At 44.4% G+C, this 25,992-nt stretch overlaps 4 protein-coding genes across 5 annotated transcripts in view; 3 read left to right on the top strand and 1 right to left on the bottom strand.

The window, feature by feature from the left end:
- Window positions 1-25,992, top strand: part of LOC135339652 (serine/threonine-protein phosphatase 6 regulatory ankyrin repeat subunit B-like) — a gene marked incomplete in the record, with an annotated part of 1,209,744 nt that overhangs the window by 806,184 nt on the left and 377,568 nt on the right.
- LOC135339628 (pre-mRNA-processing-splicing factor 8) lies at window positions 25-19,928 on the bottom strand. Of its 2 annotated transcripts, XM_064535781.1 has the most exons (30): window positions 19,746-19,926; window positions 19,392-19,560; window positions 19,001-19,165; window positions 17,543-17,758; window positions 17,098-17,313; window positions 16,770-17,001; window positions 12,700-12,851; window positions 12,288-12,446; window positions 10,481-10,925; window positions 9,947-10,273; window positions 9,030-9,556; window positions 8,725-8,888; window positions 8,272-8,459; window positions 7,886-8,160; window positions 7,332-7,653; window positions 6,959-7,183; window positions 6,516-6,742; window positions 6,098-6,326; window positions 5,524-5,823; window positions 5,204-5,350; window positions 4,669-4,829; window positions 4,240-4,431; window positions 3,634-3,871; window positions 3,132-3,374; window positions 2,731-2,904; window positions 2,239-2,432; window positions 1,688-2,069; window positions 1,225-1,365; window positions 525-867; window positions 25-309 (listed from the first exon to the last, which is right to left on the bottom strand). In XM_064535781.1, the coding sequence occupies exons 1-30, from the start codon at window positions 19,834-19,836 to the stop codon at window positions 155-157; spliced, it is 6,999 nt and encodes a 2,332-aa protein (XP_064391851.1). In that variant the 5' UTR covers window positions 19,837-19,926; the 3' UTR covers window positions 25-154. The 2 variants fall into 2 exon arrangements, with proteins under 2 accessions (XP_064391851.1, XP_064391852.1); XM_064535782.1 differs by lacking the exon at window positions 25-309 and having other exon boundaries at window positions 640-937; window positions 19,746-19,928.
- LOC135339674 (uncharacterized) lies at window positions 13,089-15,300 on the top strand. Its single transcript, XM_064535906.1, has one exon. The coding sequence runs from the start codon at window positions 13,133-13,135 to the stop codon at window positions 15,155-15,157; it is 2,025 nt and encodes a 674-aa protein (XP_064391976.1). The 5' UTR covers window positions 13,089-13,132; the 3' UTR covers window positions 15,158-15,300.
- On the top strand, window positions 19,919-24,986 carry LOC135339821 (osteocalcin 2-like). The gene is made up of 4 exons (XM_064536103.1): window positions 19,919-20,037; window positions 22,231-22,995; window positions 23,585-24,440; window positions 24,490-24,986. Exons 2-3 carry the CDS (start codon window positions 22,945-22,947, stop codon window positions 24,023-24,025), a joined length of 492 nt encoding a protein of 163 aa, XP_064392173.1. The 5' UTR covers window positions 19,919-20,037; window positions 22,231-22,944; the 3' UTR covers window positions 24,026-24,440; window positions 24,490-24,986.

Here is a 25,992-nt window from a genome sequence, read left to right as displayed (position 1 = left end):
CCTACACCCACGATGTTCCAATGATTTTCGTTTGACGATTAATACCACATACATAATTAATTTCATGTACATGTACAACAAAATCATTATAATTACGTATAAATTATGTGATTTCAATGTCATGCAAACAGCAGTTCAGTTCATTAGTGTGTCTCTATGCATACATATCCTCTCTGTCAGCTGTTACTGGTTCAATGTCCTCAACCGAGCTGAAGTTCATAAAGTGGGCGGGGCGATGTCCCTCGTGGTAGAACTCTTTGGGGTTGGCCAGCACCAACTCATAATGCATGGTCGCAGAGTGGCGAACACCTGCAGGGGTCAGGGGTTAACACAACAAGGGGATCCCCCTATCTACATGTACAATAAAAATGTCAGTAGCAGTGAACAGAGTAGCTGATTAAAAAATACAAGAATGTTTAAAATATAATCCCAAGACTACCTTGTCGTAATCACTAGGGGCAACTCTATTTACTTCAGCCCACACTAATGGCCGGTCAGACTCATTGCAACCAGATACCACTCACCCATGAAGTTGTAGTTCCATGATCCCTGAGCAGGTACCATGAAGAACCCGAGGAATCGATCAGAGAGGAGCATCTGAATTTTCTCGTAATGCGAGGGCAGGTAACCATGGGGATTGTTGCCCGTGTCCTTGTTGCTCTTACCCCACTCAAAGCCTGAGGGTGTTAGTTTGTAGGCAGTGAGTGAGCAAGAACCAGGAGTGAAGCTGCAGGTGATGACTATCGTCTTCTCCCCGTCCCAGTTAGGATTGTCGGCCATTATTTTAGCGTGAGCAGTGACGTCTTGAGGGGAGAGTTGAGGGAGCTCGTTGGGTTGTGTGTGGACCCAGCCCAGTGGCTCCATGTCCTGGGAATAGGGGAATGGGGAATGGGATTATGGGAATGAACAGCTTATAGTGCAACAGTGGCTCCATGTCCTGGGAATAGGGGAATGGGGAATGGGATTATGGGAATGAACAGCTTATAGTGCAACAGTGGATGCATGGCCTTGGGAAGGATATGACTATTGAGCTATTAGCAAATGCAGCCAACAATCGGCAAAGATGTACATTTACAGTGTACAGCAGAATGCAATTTTAAGGAAATTCCAAAGTTGGGACACGAGCACGCAGCCAACATCAGCAAAGCTGTACATGTACAGTGTACAAGGATATCCCAAAGTTGGGACATGAGTACTCAATGTAAGCTAATAATAATGTCACACCTTGAGGTACTCGTGGGAGGGTAGTTGGTGTGGCAGATGTACATTCTGGTGGGTGCCCCATTGTGGTACCATGACAATACAATGTATCTCCTTGACTTGAGGGTTGTCAGGTGGGGATACTCCGTACAGGTAGCCAGAAATCTGTGGGATAAGGATGGGAGAGGGGGGATCAGTGCATTACATTACATACAGTGTAGTCATAGAGACACAGAGACACTATGGCTTTGCATGTACTGTACTATTACTTGTATGCAGGGTGGGGATTATACACAGCTCTTGCTCAAGTCAAAATAATGATTATAAATTAGGTTGTGGGAAAGACCAGTTGATTTATAGACTACACACTTACACATTATTACAGCAGCATTACAATGCATAATAATTATACAATAAAATTAATGTGCACTGAGGTAGTACAGGTACATGTACTGTATGCATATAGCTGCTACTTGTAACCACTCACTTGGGTTCTAAGGTCGGAGATGATGATGAACTTCTTGAGGATGTTCTTGGGGAGGATGTAAGTGAACCCCGTCTCTTTGATATCGTCAGAGGAGACATAGATGTGGTTGGTCCTGAGGTGAAGGTTAGTGGCAGATATAGCCCTCACACGCCACTCTGTCTTGGACGAAAATGTTGTCCTCTCGTAATTCGAGGTTGTCGTGACGATTATCTCATCTCCGTGTTTGTTGACAGTACGAGTGGTGGTGGCTGTGATCTGACTTTGCTCCTTCGTCTGTTTCTCGATCTCTGCAATCTGCTGTCTCTGTTGAGAGGGAGCGCTGATCTCCATTCCCAGGATAATGTCTCGAATCTCAGACTGTGTCAGGGATGCCACGTTCACACTAGGGGGTGGGATGAGGGGAGGGGTTAGGCAGTGTCAGCGTGTGTAGCAATCATAATTATTCCTAAAGAGCTACATCCTGCTCACAATCAGACAGCTACTACATACGGTGACAAGCACTTCAAGTCTTGCACTAAAAGGACAACACAATAACCATATAAAGCTCTCACTTGTTCTTCTTGCCATAGTCTGCCAAGATGAGGTCCTTGAGGGCCACCTCTACACGTATCCACTCCTCGTCAGTGAGGGTGGGCCAGATGTGATGGGCCTCCGTGATGGTGGTTTTGTCCGGCTTCAAGATGACCTTGGTACGGTCTGTGTTTACGTGGAGGGCTCGCAGAATCAGAATCAAACGAGAGAATGCCTGAGGGCATGCATGGGTGGGGGGAGGGGTGTGAAGTTACACATCACCTTAGGAAATTTCGACCTCTTATATATACAAATGCATTTAGGGAAAATAAAGACTATCACAGTGTCCAGTTTCTACTACTTAGTCAAGTGCATGTATCATGTACAATGTAGGTACTGCAATAACAGTTTACCTGATATGAACAGAACATGCATACACACACACACGTGCACACACACACACACACACACGCACACACGCACACACACACACACACACACACGCACACAAGGGGAAGGGGGGGATAACTTACAGTATAGGAGGAGATACTCTTGAGCCAATCATCGTACAGGTTGAACAGGACCATCTGTGGCTCTGTGGCCTTGAGAATGAGGTCACCCAGCTTCTCCACCTTGAGGCAGGCCTGGAAGGGCAGCTGCAACTCACTGCCTTTGATCACAATGTTAGGGAAGTCCAACAAGTGCACCTGAGGTCAAATAAAGTGTTGCAGTCAGCATTATATAGGGCAATACCAGGAGCAGACTTGCCATAATACAATTCAAAAACTATTAGGAAGGTCTATCACATGACACGTACATGTACATGTACATTGTATGCTTAAATTGCTCACTAGCCAAATCCATCGATTGACGAAACAAAGGGTAATGATTAGTCTCCTACCACACCTAGTGATTAGTCTCCTACCACACCTACCTCCAGAGGGTCCAACATTCCTTTACGAGTGACAATAATCTGCTTGGGTTGTTCCTCCACTGGCAGAGATCTGATAAGAGCGGCCACTTCTTCGGCAGTCTTCCATTTGGCCAACTGTCCGAGACGCTTCTGTCCCGCCCACACACTCGTGTGAATAATCTTGAGGAACAGTTGTCCAGTACGAGGGTTGAAGATAAAGATGGCTCCATTGATGGGCTTGGTGGTGAGGTTACCTTCAAATGTCTAGCAGGGGAGGAGGGGGAGGGGTACTGACAGAAAATTGAGATTATATAATCTACATGCCCAGTACAGTCTCTTTTACTAAACATTTAGTTTATCACTTTATACTAAAGACCTTCTCCAAATACAGGCACAGAAATGCAATCAATACATTCTGTCGAGTTGATTATATATAAAGCACTCGCATTTCGCATTTTCATACAGTAAATGACCCCCATGTACAAGAGGTCAACATATGTACACTCAGACCACACCCACTCACCTTGTGAATAGTGACTCTGTACACGTTGGTGTCGTCCACGAACCAGATGATCTGATTGGAGAACAGCTCTCCGTAGTTCTGGGAGGAGAGATACGGCTCAGTGGGTTCACTGGAGTACAGCTGGAGGGCTTTACGAACCCTCTCCCTCAACACATAGAGGGCGGGGTTAGCCTTCATTATCTTGCCCATGGCCTGGTGGACGAGAGGTTTCATTCCAGGGATCCAGTTCCCAAATGCACTGCATGGAATGGAATGGGGATTTGCAAGTGTGATCCAAACAACGAATTCGGTATAGCGGGTAATTTTCGAGGGGCAAAACATTTGAGGTTGAGCAATATTTAGTCACTTCGTGGATAATATTTTTATGGTTACTACATGTACTTGCACGGCAGGTAAAGGTAGGCAAGGTCGCTTCATTCATGGGTTCGTGGTCAGAGCTTCAACCACGACAACCACGAATATTTTGCCCCACGAAATTACCGCTATACGGTACATGTACTGTAAAACTGTATGACTAAAGGTACATACATGTACGACCTTTGACTTTGAGGTACATGTAGATGTGCTCTGTGCCACTATGTGGGGGGTCATCTAACTACCCCCTACCTGTGCAGGTTGTAGGCGAGATCAATGGCGACCATGACACCGGTAGGGGAGGGGTAGATACTCATGTTGTCTGTGGTATAGTCGAGGAACTTGGCTCGAGAGTAGCGCTCTACATCGTGGCTGTCGTAGTCCCCCCAACGCAGCTGCACGTCCACCCAGTACTTCTGGGTCGTCGTGGCATCCATTACATCTCTACGTGTGTGTGTGGGGAGGGGGGAGATGAAAAACATAATCCATATCTAATTCAAAACAATGAAAATGCACGAGCAGGTGAAACAGAATAGCTTTGGAGCATATGGAGCATATGAATTGGACCTCCAAACAATAATATTATACTTAATAAGCAGATACAGAGGCAACTATCTTACTATAATGATCTTTACCTATTCTACAATACAACACCCCCTGGTACAATATTGCCCTCCCTACCTTGTGTCTGCCAACAGAGAGGGTTTGGAGACATTCCACTTGTAGGTAGCAAAGAGAAGGATGTCAGCACAAGAACTGTTCATCTTGTAGGACTTCCTGGGATGAATGGTCTCCTTCTGGACCGTGTTTATCTCCAGCGCATCTAGCTCCTGGTCAAACACCTGTACAGAAGGGAGAGAGAAAGGATGGCTTTTATGTCTATTGTAGGTCTGACATCATAATGGCTAGAGCGAGGGTATCAACTTTGAGGCTCGTTAAGTACTCCAGTTTGGAAGGTCCGATTCTGTAACTCTTAGGGAGCTCTAACATGTGGTATACCATCAAATTATTAGCCGCTGAGGCTATGGTCTTTGCCAAAAAATGGAACTGTTTAAAAGTTGTGAGATCATCATTAGAGCTACAGAATTTGTTTTGGACCGTAATTGGTGTGTACCCAGAAAGTACACACCCCACCCATTGTTAGCTATAACGCTGCACTTTTATCGACTAAATAGTTACAGCTATTACAATATGGGTGTGGTCACCCCACCCTCACCTGACAGAGATCCATGACGACACTCTCGTGCACTTTCTGCCACAAATGAGCTCTAAAGATCTGAATGAGAGATATCTTGAGAGTGGGGATCTTGCCGTGCATGAAGATACCGGTCAAGTCCAGCTGCACTTGGAAACCAACGTACACCTACAGGAAGGGGGTAGGGAAACAATGAACATGGGGAGCATGAAAAAAACAACAATAAAAAAATAAGCAAAAAAATTAATAAAAAAAACTTCATTAAATGCCACATCCACTCACGCCTAGCCTGTGGAGTAACTATTACATCACTCGATTACATGCCACACCCATGCACTCACGTTAGCCCTGTTGATGGTGGGAGACCACCAGAGTGTGAACCTTCTGTTGGGGATCTGGTTGAGTCCAGACCTCTGAGCATGAGTCAGCTTCTTGTACTTCATGGACTCCTCGAAGCCACTGGCCTTCTCCCAGAACAGACCCTCCCAGGTAGGGAAGTACGTTCCTCTGAAGAGGGTGTGCTCCAGGATACCCTCGACTCCGCCCAGTGCTTGGATCATGTCCGTACGATAGTTGTTGAGGTTCCATAGCTTCCCGTCGTGACGTTGGTGAGTCCACCAGAATGGGTTCTGCTTGAGTACCTACAGGGGGGAGGGGAAGAATTGTGATATATACACTGTATGTAACGTACTGCGATGAAGCTGTATACGTATAAATGCAGTACATGTACACACAGCGAGCTGGGAGCACAACAGGTCCTACGACTACACAGTACTTGTTACTGTATATTAGTTACATGTACATGTACATATATGGTACAGTACGAGGTTTGCATACTCAACTATAGAACAGGCTATTCCTGTTGCTATGACACACAGTACATGATGACATACACTACCCAGCTGTGTGTGTTACCTGGTATTGCTTGAAGTCAGTACGCACTCTCCATCCCTTGTCATAGGCCAGTGTGTGTCTGTCCTTCTGGAAGAGGGTGTTGATGCGAGGGATACCACGATCCCACGAGTCCTCTAGATCCTCGAGAGTAAGTCGTCTGTTCTGAGCATTGGCCTCTGCCCTCTTGAGACGATACTCCGCCCACACTCGCTGACTGTCAATAAACTCACTCTCCCACGGCTGGATATACCTAGAGGAGGGGGAGGGGGGGGGGGAACTCTTGAACATAAACTCTCCAGACACATGTACAGGGTGTATGTATGCACTTAGGTACAGCAGTCTTTTCCCTTCTCCCCCACTATCCCCAAATCTCCCTCCCTTTTCTTCCCAATATCCCTGATTCTTCTCCACTGTCTCCCTCTTTCTTCCCTAAACGCACCTGTACAGATTTGGAATGAGTTGGTCGTCGTCATGGCTCATACCGGATCTGAAATGAGTGATCCCCTGGTCAGTCTGTTGGGACCAGCGGAGGTCAGACTGGGGGATGAGCACATGACCCATGGAGAGCATGCCCAGACCCCCCAACTCTTTGGGGGTATAGAACACGACAGGGGGGAATCGACTGGGCATCTTGGAGTTGAGACCAATCTTGATACGGGTCTGGATCTGTGGGGGGGTAGAGGGGGTGGGAATATATGTAACGGTGGGGGTATACGTGACTGTGGGGGGTATGTAACTGCATGTTAGTGATAGCTTGAAGTGTATTACATGAGGTGAGCATGCATGATGCATAATAGTACTTAGTATTGTAACACGTACGTACTACAATAATAAGAGGGCATACATGTATAATTACCACGACCACCACCAGGGATGACTGACCTTGTTCTCACACTTGACGAGCAGGTCCAACAGCTCTTGGGTGTTGACCACCGCCTCTCTGAAATATGTCATGAGACCAATGAGAGCCGTGTTCCACTTGTTGACAATCTTGGTGAAGGTGGTGGAACCGGACGCCATTAGAATCTGCCTCACTCGGTTGTGGAATCGTCCAAAAAACTCATCGTCCACTCGTAGGAAGCACTGTGCTGTACGCTCCTTGGTAACCTGAGGGGGAGGGGCTACAGTAACTACAGTCCAGGGGTTTACTCCAATTCGACGTTAACATTTTTTGTTTGGATATAAGATATATACAGCTGAGTACGCTAGTCTAAGTAGAAAAGCATTCAAGACAGAATATGTACAATATATGTACCTCATTTTGCAGGTTCCAGACACCGTCTATATGAGTGAACTCTTCGAAAGTGGTCCTGATCTTGGGCAGAATACGACACTCAAAGCCACTCATATTGAACAAGAGGTTGGGGTTGTCCTTGCTGTACACGGACACAAAGCTGCCCTCCCATTGGACGGTTGTGATGGAGCGAGGGAGACGATTCTTGATATCCCAGAACACAGCTCTACCCAGATTGACGTCATGCTTCATGAGTCTCATCCTAGCATCGCGTGGCCAGCACTTCTTGTTGTTGTAGCCGACAATGTTCTCGTTGTTAGGGTCAGGATGTTCAGTCAGGTAGCTGTAGGAGGAGAGGGGGTCAGTGTACAGCAATTAAAAGGCAACACAATATCCAGATTGTTGTAGTCAAACCAGTAGCAATGTAATGAAGCAGGTTGAAACACATGCTATGGAAGGCCCATTAACCTGGCTGTATTATGACCACAATAAACAGGCTTCACTGTACATGTACATGTACATGATAAATGCTCTATCAAGCAATATACAGTACTCTAGCTACCACACCCCCTCACCGCTGGATAAGGTCCCTCGCCTCCTCTGCTGTGAACCTGAAGAATATGTGGAGGCGGTCCACATAACGTGAAAAGAGCCTAATAGGATGGCTGGCCTCAGTCTCCACGTCCTTGAAGGAGAGGAAGTCATTGGGCACCTGAGGGGGTCCGGCCATCTCACTAGCTCGCTGCAGGCCCAGTACCAGGAGGTCCAACACCAGCCCGTAGTACTGCACTATGAAGGAGGCAAACTGGAGACCACGGATGATCCCGTACGAGTTGGTATGGTTCATGTCCTGGGGATAGGGGGCGTGGCAGTTAAGAGGGGAGGGGCATACGATATAAATGATTGTATATACATGTTACAGCTAGACGTGTGGATATAATGGTTATATCGTCACGGTTACCTTGTAATTGATGACGACGTTGTTCTTGGCTGTCATATAGTCGGCAATGTTATGGTCAACGATGAGCCTCAATAATCTGTTGAGAAGAGTGAGATCCATCTTCTCATAGAGCTTGTCAAATCGTGACTCCATCATGACGTTGCACTCTCCCTCACCCATGTCCCACACATCCTGCAAGTTGTTGATACCTGCACGGACGGAGGGGAGGGTGGGATGATGACATCATACCATGTACACTGTACAGACTGTACCTTTATGAAGCCACATGTACAATAGCAACCAATACCTATTTTTGAGCAGTTACACATTTTTATTAGATACTGTATTCTAACCACACAAAGCCGCGGCTACTTTTCGAGGATACTAATTTAACTGCTAGCGCATCTGATAAACACTAACACCTTCTACCTTACACCCCTTGTAGCCATGCCCCTCCCCCTACCAGTTACTCACCCTGACACCACTTGTACACAAGGAGAGGAGGTGGTTCAGTATCAGCTGGTTTGATCCACGGTGGGAACAATCGTCTCTTGTCCGCCTCGTACCACAAGTACTGGTCAAGATATGCATCAGTGATCTTCTCCAGGGGCTCAATATCGTACACAGGGACAAGGTGACTGGCGGAGGAAATCACATGACCATCACATGATAGAAGAGTATATTGAACCCAAACACACACACATAATGCTCTGGTCAGAAAAAGCAGTTACTTATTTTTTAGCGCAACACACAGCCCCCACCCACACCCGCCCTCTCACCTGTATAGGTCCATGAACTCTATGCCCACCTCCTTGAAGGCTCGCTGAGTCAGCAAGTGCCTCTTAATACGTGACAATGCCTCATGAGGATTATCATAAGCCTGCTCAATGAGACCTAACTCTTCCCTCTGACTCTGATTCAGTCGACTCTTGACGCTGTACGCTTCTTTGAGCCTCTCCAGACACAGTATGAGGAGCTTTGTGTCATGCTTGTACGAGAGTGGGGGGAAGGGGATTGGGGAAAAGCGTCGGCTCTCCAGCCAATGGACGGTCGTCGTGTATATCGCCACGGCTTCCTCGGAGGTTATATATGGACCATCCTTGAGGTAGTTGTGTTGTCTTTCTTGCTCGGCTTTGAGGTAGAGACGTGTCAATCGACCAAGGTTCTTCTTACAGACGGTTTTGTCGACGGTGGCACCGCGCCGGATTCTCTCTCTGTTGTAATGGGCCGTGTTTGTCCACCAATCGGCTTTGGACTTGACGTAACGAAGGATCATGTTCTCTATGGGGATGGGCAGCCCGGGAACCTGGTGGGAGAGGGGGCGTGGGTTTATGTAGGGGTACACATTGTACAACACAGACAACGTTTAAAATACGTATTTTAATCGGCGTGGATTCGAGGCTAACACACCCCTTATACGTGGTGGGGGGTGGGTGAGCGCGCAACAACAGAACAGATTCAGTTACGTGAGTGGCTGTAGACACATGTATATAGACACTGCATTGTTAGCTAAAGCACACTGATAGCACTGATAGTAATGAAAGCATTAAAAACACACATACGCTATAGATTGCATAATGCTCGAAGACACTCAAGTTATGGACAGTTAAAGTCAGTGAGCTAAAATGCTACAATGTATTCAATATATAATCTGCACACAAATTAAAGGCATACACAGCAACAACAAGTAACCCACCTTCCAGGGGATGTTGGCCTTCCAGCATCGCCATGCCTCACTGAGATGCTGCAGGATGGCTCTGGCCTTGTTCTGACGTATGCCCTCAGGCATCATGTCCAGAATATCGTGCATCACAGCCGCTCGCAACTCAAGGTCAAAATGACTCTCCACTCGTTGCTTGGTAACTGTCTTGGCCACGCCCTTCGAGTGTCGTCCCTCAAATTGACGGGAGAGCAAGTTGCCTAGCCAACGCTCGAGGAGAGGGACTATACCACGCATGAAGAACACCCACACTCTCCAGCCAGGAGCCCAGATACCCACACCAGGTCCCTTGCCAACCGGGCCCTGCACGAGCGCACGAAGAAAAGCAATCAGTTAAAAACATTCTCTTCCCCTTTCTTCCCCACTGCCTCCACCTAACTGAGCTATCAAAGAACCATATTGTATATTTATGTACATGTATATACAGAAGATTGAGTGAAATAAAATTGGACACTTTAAACTTTAAATTCGCTACATGCAGTAGATTATTGAACACATAATTAGACTCACTGTGTTGAATCGGTAGTAGATAACGTGCTTGAGGTCCTTGCACATTCGTATCTGCCGCATGAGTTTGTACTTGTAGCGGTACATCCCAGTCAGCTGACCAACGTGAGCAAATATATACTGCAACCCATCGGCCAATTGGAAAGCATCGACGTTGCCAAGGCGATACTGAACGTGGGAATCGACCGTAAGTTTCGTGAGACGTAGAATCTCTCGACAGAGATGAAAAGCGTTTCCAAAACGACTCTTTTTTCGCTCTTTAGTTGTGAGAGTTTTGACAGGCTTGAGATTGAAGTTGTAGTCAAGATGGAGGTAGTTGAGGTTCTTCCTGTGGATGAGCAGGTTGAGCATGTTGTATCCTTGACGACAGACTTGCAGCCCCACCTCCACCCAATCTAGTTTAGTGGATTGGAAGAACTTTGTAGACTTGAAAGACTTAAACAGATACCTACACAGACACACAGAGAGACAATTATTTGACACATTTATAATCAAAATTAATGGACAGCCTTTGCAAACACACACACACCAACTAACATACACCGAGAGTTACATGCACAGTATAATATGATATTATCCTATGGATACTGAAGATTATCACGAGTCTGTGCCAGTAACTGCACGAGTGCCTGCAAGGCACGAGTGACAGTTACTAGGCACGGACGAGTGATAATCATCAGTATCCATGGGATAATGCATTTATTGCTTGGCAACCAAAATGCAGGTTGAATCTGCGCATGCGCAACGTGCGGTTGCTTTATCAACCAGAAGAATGCGTAGCAACAAAATTGAGTTCTCCCAGTTGAAGACGAGTTTAAGAGAAAGAAAACAGCTAGAAAGACAAAGAAATAAGACTCTAGAACACCAAGAGAGCTTGCAGAAGGCTACTTAAAGATTTTATAGAGAACAGACAAGAAAAAAAGACAAGAAAAACGTTGACAACCAGCAACCCGTTTTGAAAATGGATAGTTCTGAAGGATAAACAGCATGTGCTTGCTTTCTATCATGCTCCAGTGTATCAGAAGAGGAAACATGCACCGCTATAACTGAAGAAAAGTGTGACAACCGTTTTTGAAGCCAAAAAACGACTTTATACAAGCCTGAACAGGCTTATATGGTGGTGCAGTACACTTCTACATGTGCAATACTCCGCTCAAAGCACCCACTCCCGGTCCCAACACTGATGCCTGTTTGATGCATTAAATATGAACACTGACAACCTCCTGACCCTCAGCTTCACTGCAAAAGAGCACAGAAGTGATACAGAGCATCAGAAAACAAGAAAAGAGACTGATAAACATTGCAATGCATGATAATAAGTGTGTAAACTATGTTTTTCTTGTTCTCTCACTGCTGAAAACGTTTTATTCCAAATAAGAATCACTTCCTAGTGTGCAATAATAAGTGTGCAATAATACTTCCGGGTGTGCGATATGGAAAAATATCTGCACAGTTGGTGATGAGTCGCTTCCTGTGCAATTTGAATGTAAAACGCTGATGTCAGCACTTATTAAAAAGCAATAAATATATATATTATACAGTGTAGGTACAATGTACGTATAGATGTACCACACCTCCAACCACACAACACTAGAGTTGCTACCCAGAGGAGGTAAGACTTCCGCGTGTCAAAGGAAATGTTTTAGACACACATTCCTTAGGTCAAAGTTCAATATAATAAGGAATGTGTGTGTTTAAGACACGCGGATGTCGTACCTCCTCTGGTTGCTACCCCAATAGCCTTCCCTGTACAATAGTCATGTAATTACACGTATGCCCCAGAGAGTGAGAGTGAGGTTACTACACACACCTCTTGTTGAGAGCTTTGGGAGGTCTGTGCTTGAGAGCATTGAGCACAAAACACTTGAGCAGTTTCTGATAGGACACCCTCACTTTCACGGGATGCCCTGAGGGACAGTGCTCCTGAAACCACGTCTTGACCAGGGGGATATCCAGTGCACGGCGACACCTGGAGATGGGGGGGTCAAGACTTATATTACACACCAATGCACCCACTTATACAGCCACCGCTCCCCTCAGAAAATGAAAAATTTGGACCAGAAAATCTCACTGATTAAAGCACACCATACATATAATTATAGTGTAGCACTATATACCCATAAGCTACTAATGTATCTTTTAACTTTAGACGTTCCTAAAACAAGTTACAGACCATCAAAGTTAGCTTCGAAAACACGAAAACACCCAGTTTGTGGGCTGACCTTCCGGAGCGTAGGTTGAAGGGGCGTGGTGCCCAGAGGAGACTGATCCCATTGGCCGTATTGTCCGTGTAGAGGGGCGTGTCAGATAGGAATGGCTGCACAATCTCAGGGAGCACAAACTCATCGTCCTCTTCCGGCTCTGGCTCACTCACCTGAGGGGGAGGAGCAGGGGAGGGGTTATGAAAGCACAAAATATAATTTGTCAGCACTTCAAAAACGAGTGTTACAAGCTGCGCTGTGCATGATTAGCACACATGAATTCAAACATAAAGGCCACCATACAACACCAGGAAACTTTCAGGCATGGTTGTGTGTGCATTTATGTCTATACAGAGGAATCGTATGGGTTCAGGAATAATTCCCTAAAAACCTCAAAACGGGCTCATGTGACCTAGTAACCACATGGTTTGCTAACTACACGTAAGCAGTCAGGATGGATACATACTCTCCAACCTCCAAGAGATCGAAGGTGACTCTGACTAACTGGGTACGCCTGAACAACACCGCCCTCCTCCTACCGAGAACATCAGCCGTCCAATGGAATGACTATGTCTTTGTGCTAGCTAGTGATGATACAGCACTTTTCTATCACAACAAACATGATATCTGGTCTATGCTGCCAAAATCACCCTACAAAAGCTTCAACCATACTCCTGCCTTGACCCTTCATAACGGCCATATTCTTACGATGTCTGAGATAGGAGATGTGTCTACGTTTGATCCCAAACTATGCCAGTGGACAGCACTTAATGATCTGAATATGTCCGAGGGTAGCGGACCACGAATGATTGCCAGTGACAACAACAACCTGTACTCTGTTGTCGACTTCAAATCACCAGTGCAGCAAGAGCAACACTTTGGATTAGGATTAGGGTCACTAGGAAGCGGGCTATCGCTAGGACAAAGGCTACAGCTAGAAGGAGTACTACCGCAAAGAAAATGGCTATCGCTAGGAGGAGAGCCACCGCTACGAGGAGGACTACCGCAAAAAGAAGGACTACAGCTAGGAGGACTAGGAGGAGAGCCATCGCTAAGAGAAGGGCAACCGCTGCTAAAAGAAGGATTACAGCTAGGAGGAGAGCCATCGCTAAGAGGAGGACTACCGCTACGAGGAGAGCCACCGCTACGAGGAGGACTACCGCTAAAAGAAGAACAACCGCTAAAAGAAGGACAACCGCTAAAAGAAGAACTACAGCTAGGAGGAGAGCCATCGCTAAGAGGAGGACTACCACTACGAGGAGAGCCACCGCTACGAGGAGGACTACCGCTAAAAGAAGGACAACCACTAAAAGAAGGACTACAGCTAGGAGGAGAGCCACCACTAAGAGGAGGACTACCGCTACGAGGAGAGCCACCGCTACGAGGAGGACTACCGCTAAAAGAAGAACTACAGCTAGGAGGAGAGCGAAGAAAAGGACAACCGCTAAAAGAAGGGCTACAACTACGAGGAGAGCCACCGCTACGAGGAGGACTACCGCTAAAAGAAGGACAACCACTAAAAGAAGGACTACAGCTAGGAGGAGAGCCACCACTAAGAGGAGGACTACCGCTACGAGGAGAGCCACCGCTACGAGGAGGACTACCGCTAAAAGAAGAACTACAGCTAGGAGGAGAGCGAAGAAAAGGACAACCGCTAAAAGAAGGGCTACAACTAGGAGGAGAGCCATCGCTAGGAGGAGGACAACCGCTAGGAGGAGGACTACCACTAGGAGGATTAACACCAGCTTCTTACAGATACACTGGAGGATTATTCCCCGGAGGATTACCTGGAGGATTATACACCGGAGGATTACAACGAGCTCGCCTCAAACACACTAACTGCACTGTATTCTCATACGGCCTAAATTCCAAGTGGGAGAAGATCTGTGAGATCAGATCAAGCCCTCTCAAATCTGCAGCAGTGGTTGGTGGAACCCTCTTTGTTCACGCTGGAGAAAAGCTATTCAAATTAACTTTGACTACACAACTAAAAATGGCTGCAGATTCGAAACTTGAGGGACTTTCAACACCAATGACTCCTGGGCTCGGCTTCAGTTCCCAAACAAAGCTACCCCCCAAACGAGAAATACAATCTGCAACAGCCTGTGCCAGTCCTACGTACGTGGGATCAACTCTCCATGCCATAAAAGATACTCTCTTTTCTTTCGGAGGGCGAGACAAATACAATCAACCAACATCTGACGTGTTACGATATAACCCTGACACTGACACCTGGGAGAGTGCCGGCTACATGAGGAGTGCTCGCTACAATGCTACCGTGGTAACCGTACAAGATACGACGACAATGGATGTGATTGTGCTAGGAGGGAGCCTCGGAAGCAGTGAGTATATCATGCCACAACAAGTGCGCCCTCCAAGTAACCCTGTACTACACGGTGGTGGACTTTTCGGAACTTCCCCAACTCCTCCTACCTGGGACAACAAGACTAGCATTGTAGAAAAATGCACAGTCCACTGAACAGTATACATTAAGAGCTACATATGTATGTGTACATGTACACCAGAATTAATTTTAAATTGTGGCAAAGATTTAAGCAATTATTATATGTTTTGGGTATATATGCCATTTATAAAGCCATTCAAAGTCAGAGAAGGTACGACAGGCGCGGTGCAGCTCAGCAATTTGCAAGCCATTAGCCTCAGATTGAACTCGGAAATAATATTGTGGATAATCAGTGTTCAATCAGCCAACATTGCTTTCTCTCAACCGTGTGAACCATAGAGCACATAATTATGTCGTACAAATACAACTAGAAAATAATTATAGCTATATATACAACAAATTGATTGTACAATGAACACACCACATGCACACATGAAATACATGCAAGTCAACTGAACATAACTATGATCTAAGTACATTGTGTTATTGCCATTCATAATTTCAATCATGTGATAAATATACGTATTTGGTACGAAAGTAAAATCTCCTTGGCCAAATGTGTGTATGCAAAGAATCACACAGGAATACTCCCATAAAAGTCTAACTCATGTGACCTAAACCACGTTATATTCAACTACACAGAAGAAGCCAAGATGGGTACACACTCTCCCCCCTCCAAGCTCTCTGTTGGTGTGTATTTTTAGATACTTACTGTATACTCTTAGCTTTTACTCACCCCGTATGAATTTTTACAACGGATATCTCTTCGTCTGGCCCTCTGGAAGGTACTTAGCTACATATAGATACCAATAAAGCTTGCTGAAAGTACTTACTGCTTTATAAATTGACGCAAAAATAGTCTATATACTCGCGGTTTTGATGCCCTCATGTCTCGTTCATGCATCTTTATAATCATGGCATTCTTACACAAAACAATAGCAATAGAGTTGATAATCATACAATGCAAAAGAGAAAAAGCTGACAGAATAAAACTCATGAATATTCATGAGTGACCACAATACCCAAACCTTAAACAAACGCTTGAAAAATGCCCTTTACTGTAAAAGTAATCTTAGCCTCACAGACATGCATGGTCATTCACGCGCATGCACATTACATACATGGAATATAATTATTAAAGGGTGTGTCTGCAAAGAGATCAAGTTCACAAATGGCTACTATAGCTAGCTGCTTTAACAGATCTTTTCTGACTCTTGTAGCTAACAAAAAGCTAGCGCTTTAGTGCAAGGCTAACTTATATCTTGAATAGAAATCTTGTGCGAACAGATGATGCTATGAAAGATTCTGAAGAGACTGCAACGGCCTTCAATGTGAGTCAAACTAGCCATAACTCGAGAAAGAAACTTTAGTTTGCTAATCCACAAATCAAAATCCAAGAGAACGTGGCTAAAAGCCTATAGAAGCTGTTAGTTTCCGTCGCATTGCAACCGTTGAGCAGTTACAACTGGAACACACACACACACACACACACACAGTCAGCTTTACAGGATCCCTTGTGCAGCTACGCCTCAAGGTATAATTAATACAGATTACTTTAGCACTGGTAAGTGAAGGGGTTGGAATTCACCCCACACATAATTGCAAATACATGTTATAGAATACAAGGGGCATGGAACAAAAACACTTTATGAGTACAGGGGAGGGGGGGTAAAGCACATACACGCACCTTTGAGGCATGCCTGTGTGAGATGGGGTTGATGAGGGGGTCAAAGTAGAATGCTGGGAGGTCAGGGTCCTCTGTCTTGATGTAGACCACGGAGGGGGTGTGGTACCATGACAGGTGGACATGATTGGGCAGTGAGTTGTAGAGATAAGGGAAGCCAATACGGTACTCCGTACGAACAGGCTGACGGATGATGATCTTGTTGATGTCATTGAACTCATTCCAATCCTCGTCTCTGGAAGAGGGAGAATTTAATACAAGTACTAACAAAACTAAAATAAATTGTCCTGGAGTATCACTAGAATCACTAGAATTACATAATTAATCTCACCCTATCATTTGAGTGTGTTTGACTAGAGGCTCGAACTTTGGACCCCCTGGGATGGCGAGGTTAAGAGCTTTGGCAGTAAAGAACGACTTGAGGTCAAAAAGGTAGAAGTAGTTTTCGTCCACTAGATCTGTGAGTAGCTGGTTTCCAAGGCGATAGAGGGTGGACATGATCCCCAGACTCAGGTTCCACTTCCGATAGGTGGCCCCATTCACATACCTGAAATAAGAGAATAATTACATAATACAAGTATTATATGTAATTATGTACAGTACATGGGAAGTGCCTAATCGGGATGTGCCCACACTGATCGGTCGGTGGTGGCAGTACTAGCCATCTCTAGACAAAAAAATAACCACCTCGTAGGTACTACATATAGTCAGGTATAAAAGAAGCAAAGTTCTGTGATTGAGGTTTGAAAAAAGACACCACTTCATAATCTTCTCACTTTGATCCCACAAGAGGTTTGTGATCATAGAACCAGTCGTGGACGTATGCGTCCTCAACGTCGTCCAGATCCATCTGTACTGCCTCGAGGGGTTCTACGTCCAACACATTGTCAGCGTAGTCAAGGGGAGGCTCTTCATCGTCAAAGGGAGGGAATCGCATTCTCTTGAAGTGACGCCGATCTCTCTTCTCACGACGCATCATGATCCACATGGTCCTGGGGTGGGAGGGGCACATGATGTACACACTGGTACAATCACTATATCATCATGCACACACACCACTGTGGGGTAGACAGTTTCACGCACAATTAGAACTAGTAGGCTAGATCTACTGTAGTTAGTTACATGGTAGAGGAGTAAATTCACAACATACACGTATATAGCCAATCACGTAGGCCATGCATGTAATTAGAGCACTTAATTACCCGAGGCCGTGCCGCGGCCAGCGGGTATAGTAGTCCGTTGGTTTGTTTGTTTGTGTATTTTGAATCTACTCATCTGGATGTCATAACTCTGCCTTTACAGCATGGATAGACTCCACACTACAAGTTATTAGTTTTAAAAGTGGCAGATTTTGATGCTAAAGCTTCATTTTCAAAATAATAAAAGCGAGCAAAAGCTAAGAAGCTTGAACTTGCATGTTGGCCTTTAGCTAGCTACATGCGTCCTTTTTTCGAGGTACGTATTTACAGCTGAAGTGATCCTGTATCAGGAACAAGGAAAAGGGTTTATAGAATTTCATTACTCACGTTACTTGCTACTTAGCCAGCTTCATGCTTCATACATACTACTATTTATTGGTTGTATTCAGGTAAACAGCCGAGGGTTAGCACTTTAGTGCTCTAGTTTGTACATGTACATGCAATGCAGTTTTTACTGCTTACCTGAACAAGAAGTGGTGTGGGGACGAGGCTACCTATGGCTATGCTCCGAGGTATAATTAACAAATGTAAGGGTTGAAAATGAAATTACCGTATAGCGCGACATTTTCGAGGGGCTTAATTTTCACTGATTTTGTGGGTTAGCAATTTTATCGAAAATAAAGTCTACGAAAATTGTTCTTTAATTAGAATTATCTGCTATAACGTGCAAAGATTAAAGGCGTGGCTTCCGGTAAGCAGTCATCCACGAACATTGTGCAACGAAATGGCCATTCCACGAAAACATAAGTGCCTTGAAAATGTCACGCTATACGGTACATGTATATCACATTGTCAAGGTTACAAGGGTGTACTAAAAGTCATACAGTCCTTTCCAAGTTATATTTATTACACGGTCGCTTAGACTCGAGGCACAATTTAGTTAGGGGTCGTCGTGATGTAAAACACATAATTATAGTATGAGAATCCTCGTGTTTTATGCAATCTTCACTGTTTCGCTTGTGCCTGTATATTTCATAAAATACTCGATCTCATGCGTTATTGTGATTATTATCTATTACATAATTATAAACTCACCCCCACTGAGCGATGTAGACAGGCTCGACAACCCAGGGTATCTCGTTGACAAAGGTGATGGCACCAGTGATATGATACAGTGCAGTAACGTCACGTATCTGTTCCCATGGCATTGGCATGTTCTCCAAGAGTTTGAGCATTGCGTGAGGCATATACTTCAACGCCCTGAGGGGAGAGGAGAGGGGTCTATAATCAATGCACTCCAAGTAAGTTTTACTGCATTTGATGACTAATTATACCAATGGTCAGTATAATAGTTTCGTACACCCACACACACTCATTCTGACACAATACAAAGTAATTTATTTTACAATGCAGATATTAACGCGAAAATTGACGCCTACAATTTGCGAAATTCTCTCAACTGCATGCAACTGTCATGACTACTCACCCTAGGTACACTCTCTTGTCATTCCGGAACTTCCTATGAGTCATGTCTCCATGGTCACGGATGATTTTACGAACATGCTCTGGGGGCATATCTTCTTTCTGAGCTTCCACGAAACCAAACTTTCGTTTCTCGCTGTAACGCTTGGACTGCAATTGCTGCCATTTCCGAGCTAAATGATGGGTGGGGATTATTTAGGATTGAAAATATCATCTATAAAGAATTCGCTTGTCGGACTAAAATGTTACGATAAAATAAGACTTATCTTTAACACTTAATATGTAAATTATATCTCTCGTAGTTTGCTTTAATATGCTAGTTGCAATAATAGTTAATCTATCATTTTAACTCATTTGCCTTTTTCCTGCAGCTTTTCTTCACTGACAGGCTCTCTCGGAGGGAAGGGGTGCCTTTGTCGCTCCAGCAAAGGCTGCAGATGAGTGGTCATGGTCTCTCCTCGAAAATACTACAGTCGAGTCGGCACCTTCTTCCAGAGAACAACGTGGTCGCAACGTAAATTAGTGAGAGGAGGAGTTAGTTCAGCCCCCTTGGCCTCCATGGCATGGCAGCCATATTGAACTCTTGTGGTAAAAGTGTATTGAGAGAAGACATACGTAGGAGCTGGACTAATGACTAATGGAGCTGAGGGGTAAACACTAAGATTTGGCTTTGTAAGGGTAGCCTTGTGCAGTAGTTTCTCCTTGCAGGGGTAAATCCCTCTTGTAGAATGGGGAAACCCCTGATTGTACCTTTTATTGGGGAAAGTCCCTCTTTAATTTACAATCACTGCATGTAAAAGGCTTTTGTAGTTTAGAAAAATCTGTACTGAACACACTAGATCCTGCTGGTTGAGACTACCTTTACTGTAGTCTCATGAATCAGCCGCACTTGGAAAGTCTGTCTGAGCACTTTAGTCATAACTTTTTTGGCCAGGTCGGAATTCCGACCTGACCAATCAGATCGAAGATTGACAAAATTAAAGGAAATAAAGAATGACAAGAAGCGTATGCGTTCTATACAGTAGGACGCATTTATAGCTAGCCGCTAATCAGCCTAACTGTGACTACTGTTAGCCAGTCAAAGAGCTATAGTAAGTTGAGTTGACTGCACAATAGTGCTGTGCAACATTTTCTTGTTCTTTTAGCAACGTTCTTGGAGCAAGCCAAACAAAAATTCATAGCTGCTAGTCAAGCGTTCGCAGTTGACCTTTTGCATGCGTTAAATTCTTTTGGTTTTGACACTGACGTAATGACAATTAACATTCCATCGTGGAATGACCTCTATACTAAAGTGCTCAGACGGACTTTCCAAGTGCGGCTGATTCATGAGACTACCTTTACTGTTCTTAGTAGTTAGCTCTGCACTAGAACGCTAGCTATTGGTAGCTGCAAGAGTGAGAAAAGAGCTGCAAGGCTCTGCTGACAATGCAACAGCCATTAATTTTAGACTTTTGGCATTGCAACAATCATGCCCAATTTCCCTGTGATTAGCCTCATGCTTCATACATGATATATATCATGTGTGTATTAGCAATAGCTAGTAGCTTTATGTTAGGTAACTTTGACACATCAACCGAGGCATCATGCAGCACCTGCGGTGCTGAATTTTCATTATGCCTCAGTGTGCATGCGCAGATGATACTGTGTTTGTGTGTGTGTGTGTCTGTGTAGACTGCTAGCAAGGATCAACAAAGTGCAAGTAAGAGTTTCTAATGGGCTTTTAGTCATGTTTTCATTCGTGGATTTGCAAATAATGCTTGGTTCTCAGAGTTATGCCTATAGTTTTGCTTTATACTTGGAATGCCAGTGCAGCGTTTTCAAAAGAGTGTGTAGAAAAACTTGTCCATGGAGTATTGCTACTGTATACTTAGTAGTAGAAGACTGAGTGCTGTTAGTAGTTAGCTCTGCACTAGAACGCTAGCTATTGGGTAGCCTTGATTCCAGGCCGATTAAAATACGGCCCCGTACCTATTGCATGAGTGACAGTGCGCATACGCTTTAAATTACCCAGAATATGGGTAATCATGCTACGAACGTAAAACCTTAGTAAATTATATCGTAAATTAGTCCCTTTACTAAGAATAAAAATGTCCCGTAATACTTTATCTCCATGACAGAGTTCCGTGAACCTATGGCTTATATGCCAACTATTGCGTTGGTCTAGAAGGCTTGAACACTAGTTTGGAGGCTCTCATCACGTCTATGATGGTCCTATAGCCGGGTTGTCTTCGTAAGTAGAGCACCATACACTTCCCGTAGCATGCACAGATCCAAGGTAAGACATCCTGACCATACAACTGTCATAGAGGTAGATGAGAGCCTCTTCTGACTTCAGACTAGTGTGAAAGCCTTCTGGAACAACGCAATAGAGAGTTAAGCTGATGTACACATAGATAGAAAATGGATGAGAGAAAGAAAAAGAGGATTCCCCAGATTCTGGAGAATAAACTAACGCATGCGCACTATCACCATGCAATAGGTACCAGGCCGTATTTTAATCGGCCTGGAATTGAGGCTAGCTATTGGGTATAGCTACAAGAATGAGAAGAGAGCTGCAAGGCTCTGCTGATGCAACTATTAATTTTAACTTGGACTTTTGGCATCGATCCTTTTTAACAAAAATTGATCTCATAATTATATCCACTCTCTCTGTGATTCTAGATTCAGTTTCTCTGTGATTCTAGATTCTGCCTGCACAGCAAAATATTGCATTATGATATAATGTGTCTATTGCTAGTAGCTTTACGTTATGTAGCTTTGACACCTCCACCGAGGCATCAGCACCTGCGGTGCTTTCATTATAAGAGGTGGTCACACTGTTAGTTAGATTAATCCATTTGCAGAAATGACAATTCATGGTGCCCCGAGTAAACTAGATACAGGATGAGCATCGTCATCTCGCTCAAGGGTCATGCTGAGCTGGAAGGTACGTGATATGTTATGACTATAAAATCATGGGAAATTGTGTTTATCTTTGCTATCCATTAGAAATTGGAATTGTTATTATTGGAATGGTGCCTGACAGTGTGTGTGTCTACCAACAGAATAGCTTCATTGTTCCTAGCAGCTGTTAGCATGTGTTACTGTACACCAAAGTGTGCCAATGTTTATGATCCCCGGCTAACTAGTTTAGTCACTCTGAACTGTGTACACACTTTCAATTTAGCTCCCGATGTAGCCACTACATGTTATGTGTGTTTAGCCCTCTACAACAAAGGCGAGAGCATTGTCATCAGGACTCTTAACCTAGCAGCTGTTAGCATGTGTTACTGTACACCAAAGTGCTAATGTTTATGATCCCCGGCTAACTAGTTTAGTCACTCTGAACTGTGTACACACTTTCAATTTAGCTCCCGATGTAGCCACTACATGTTATGTGTGTTTAGCCCTCTACAACAAAGGCGAGAGCATTGTCATCAGGACTCTTAAATTAATGTTTGTTGAGGGGAGAGCTCTTAATTAAAGGTGCACTTGATAATTCAATTTCAATTCAGGCTATAAAAGCTAGATTGACACATGCATGCTCAGTGTACTCCGTGCTAACCGCTGATTTCAAAATGGCTCGACTGATTATTGTAACCCTCCTGGCTCTTGCTACTCTGACACTGGTGAGTATGTGTGTGAGTGTGTGCGTGCCTGCCTGCCAATGATCGTGTGTTGTATTTTACCCTTACGTCACTGTCTCATTGGTAAATAACTGTATGATAATATACATACGAGCCCCAGGCATGCACAGTTTTCAAGGTGTTTTTCAAATTTTTTCGAAAGTAAGCAAACAGAAAGGATCCATGCTTAACGGAACTAAGACTACAAAGTGACGGTAGAATCACGAAAGCTGCTCTCCAACAAGATGGCTAAGCCTCCTGGGTCCATGGGCGTGGTTTAGATACATTTTAGCCAAAAAGAGCTTGCAACTACACGTCGAATGCACAACACTTGCTCAGCTATTTCTTTTACGGCTGCAAAATCCGGTATAGTTTTTTTTTTTTTTTACAGTCTGCATCGTGGATTGAATTTTTGCTAGGGGGAGGTCCTTTATATAGTGCTGCGGTTACGTTGTATAAGTCAGATATACCACACCTACTAGGAGGATATGCACCCATATGCACATATCCTCCGCTATCGTGGTTACTCCGAGGCGTAGCCGAACATATCCTATGCTTAATTTGATAAACAGATTACTTTTCTTTATCACAGGTGGCAGAGGCGTACCCAGTGCGTTGTTACAGGGACCGCTACAGCTGCAACAAATATTGTGGTTATGGCTATGCCTGTAGTTCTTGGTATCACTATGAACATTGCTGTCAGAAGGCTGTCAATTCTGATGACTCAAAATCCGACTCCAGTGTCAGTGAATCATCGGAGTCCAACGGCGATAGTCGTTCTGATGATAGCACCAGCAATCGCTCAACAGGATCTGAATCGAGCTCTGACTCTTCAAGCCAAGATTCGAGCTCCAAATCATCCCGTTCAGGTTCCAGCTCAAGCTCTAAATCATCGAGTTCAGGTTCCAATTCCTCCAAATCTGGTTCCAGCTCAAGCTCTAAATCATCGAGTTCAGGTTCCAATTCCTCCAAATCTGGTTCCAGCTCAAGCTCTGACTCTGGAAAACAAAACAACGGGAAAAAGTATTACTAGGATGCATGTGCCACTGTATCAACCGAACTGAACCTTAATTGCTGTATTAGATTAGTTAGTGTGCTTAGACTTTGTTTCATGGGAACGTTTATAGTTGAGCTCATTTTTTGTCATATAAATATGTCATTACATTCAGTCAAAACATTCTTGAGGTACTTACGAGGTCAGAATGTCGTCGCTGTTATCTACTACAGCTGATGGTGTAAATACGCTGTATTGTAATTGCTAACCAATTGTGGCTAGTTTTAAGGTGTGTCGCCATGGCCATTCTTTCATTCTCTATAAAATACTTTAGAAAGTTCATTCCTAACCATGCTCAATTGTACATGCTTGCAATTGAAAAAACTGAACTGTCACAGCAATGCCGAAGAATCTTGCTACTGGAGTGCTTCTAGTGATTGCCTTGTTCACGCTAGTAAGTGAATCCACTTCAACTTAATGATTCTATCACTTCTCCTCTACAGGTGATCGAGACTCAGGCAAAATGCCGTCATTCTAGCTGGGGCTGCCCAAAATGTAGGAGCGGTCAAACATGTAAATCATCTGGCTCATTCAAGTGCTGTGTCAGCTCTAACACACACTCATCCAGCGTCAGTGAAGAGTCGAGAAGCGATAGTCATTCTGATGATAGCACCAGCAATCGCTCAACAGGATCTGAATCGAGCTCTGACTCTTCAAGCCAAGATTCGAGCTCCAAATCATCCCGTTCAGGTTCCAGCTCAAGCTCTAAATCATCGAGTTCAGGTTCCAATTCCTCCAAATCTGGTTCCAGTTCAAGCTCTGACTCTGGAAAACAAAACAACGGGAAAAAGTATTACTAGGATGCATGTGCCACTGTATCAACCGAACTGAACCTTAATTGCTGTATTAGATTAGTTAGTGTGCTTAGACTTTGTTTCATGGGAACGTTTAGATGAGCTCATTTTTTGTCATATAAATATGTCATTACATTCAGTCAAAACATTCTTGAGGTACTTAAGAGGTCAGAATGTCGTCGCTGTTATCTACTACAGCTGATGGTGTAAATACGCTGTATTGTAATTGCTAACCAATTGTGGCTAGTTTTAAGGTGTGTCGCCATGGCCATTCTTTCATTCTCTATTAAACAGTTCATTCCTAAGCATGCATGCTCAATTGTACATGCTTGCAATTGAAAAAACTGAACTGTCACAGCAATGCCAAAGAATCTTGCTACTGGAGTGCTTCTATAGTGATTGCCTTGTTCACGCTAGTAAGTGAATCCACTTCAACTTAATGATTCTATCACTTCTCCTCTACAGGTGATCGAGACTTAGGTAAAATACCGTCATTCTAGCTGGGGCTGCCTAAACTGTGGGAGCGGTCAAACATGCATGTAAATCATCTGGCTCATTCAAGTGCTGTGTCAGCTCTAACACACACTCATCCCAAGTGCAACAACCTCGCGGCCACACTTCCTTTCGTTATCCAAGCCCTCAGGTTCACACCTTCCGTGGAAACCCACGAGACAATAGCCCTCAACGAGAGGAGTCTAGCCCTCGACGACAGGAGTCTAGCTCTCGACGACAGGAATCTAGCTCTCGACGACAGGAGTCTACCCGACGTATTTCAACCCGCCGTCGTTCTATACCCTCTTCAAATCGCTCCAAATCACGTGCATCTCCATCGAGGTCCAGGGACACTCGTCGTCGTGGTTATTAGAGTTCCCTGGAAAAACAGTCCCTGTACTAAGTAGTTTACACGAAACTTGAAAGGTTAACTGATGTAGATCTATATTGCAGTATTAGCTGTATTGCAGTACAATTTGTTTTGTGTGGTTTTTTAAGTAGTGCAATTAATGCATATAATTATTGCTGAATTCAAATTAGATTGACAATGCATAGAGGACAAGGATCCAGTCAGTACCTAAAAAAGTGGTTGTACGTACAGTACATGTGTTTTAGTTAATAGTCTCTTGATACGCTGTTCCCCAGCTTTCTAGAATCAAT

Source organism: Halichondria panicea, chromosome 8 (genome assembly GCF_963675165.1).
Source record: "Halichondria panicea chromosome 8, odHalPani1.1, whole genome shotgun sequence".
Taxonomy (NCBI): Eukaryota; Metazoa; Porifera; class Demospongiae; order Suberitida; family Halichondriidae; genus Halichondria; species Halichondria panicea.
Note: the sequence above shows the minus strand (reverse complement) of the source record. Positions and strands in the feature narration are given on the sequence as shown.

Coding starts and splice junctions, on each gene's coding strand:
- LOC135339674 (XM_064535906.1), top strand. CDS start 13,133: ATGGATACATACTCTCCAACCTCCAAGAGATCGAAGGTGACTCTGACT.
- LOC135339628 (XM_064535781.1), bottom strand. CDS start 19,836: ATGACCACTCATCTGCAGCCTTTGCTGGAGCGACAAAGGCACCCCTTC. Junction 17,002..17,097: donor AAACACACTCAAATGATAGG/GTGAGATTAATT, acceptor TCCCTCTTCCAG/AGACGAGGATTGGAATGAGT. Junction 2,905..3,131: donor GAATGTTGGACCCTCTGGAG/GTAGGTGTGGTA, acceptor ATTTGACCTCAG/GTGCACTTGTTGGACTTCCC.
- LOC135339821 (XM_064536103.1), top strand. CDS start 22,945: ATGGCTCGACTGATTATTGTAACCCTCCTGGCTCTTGCTACTCTGACA. Junction 22,996..23,584: donor CTCTTGCTACTCTGACACTG/GTGAGTATGTGT, acceptor TCTTTATCACAG/GTGGCAGAGGCGTACCCAGT.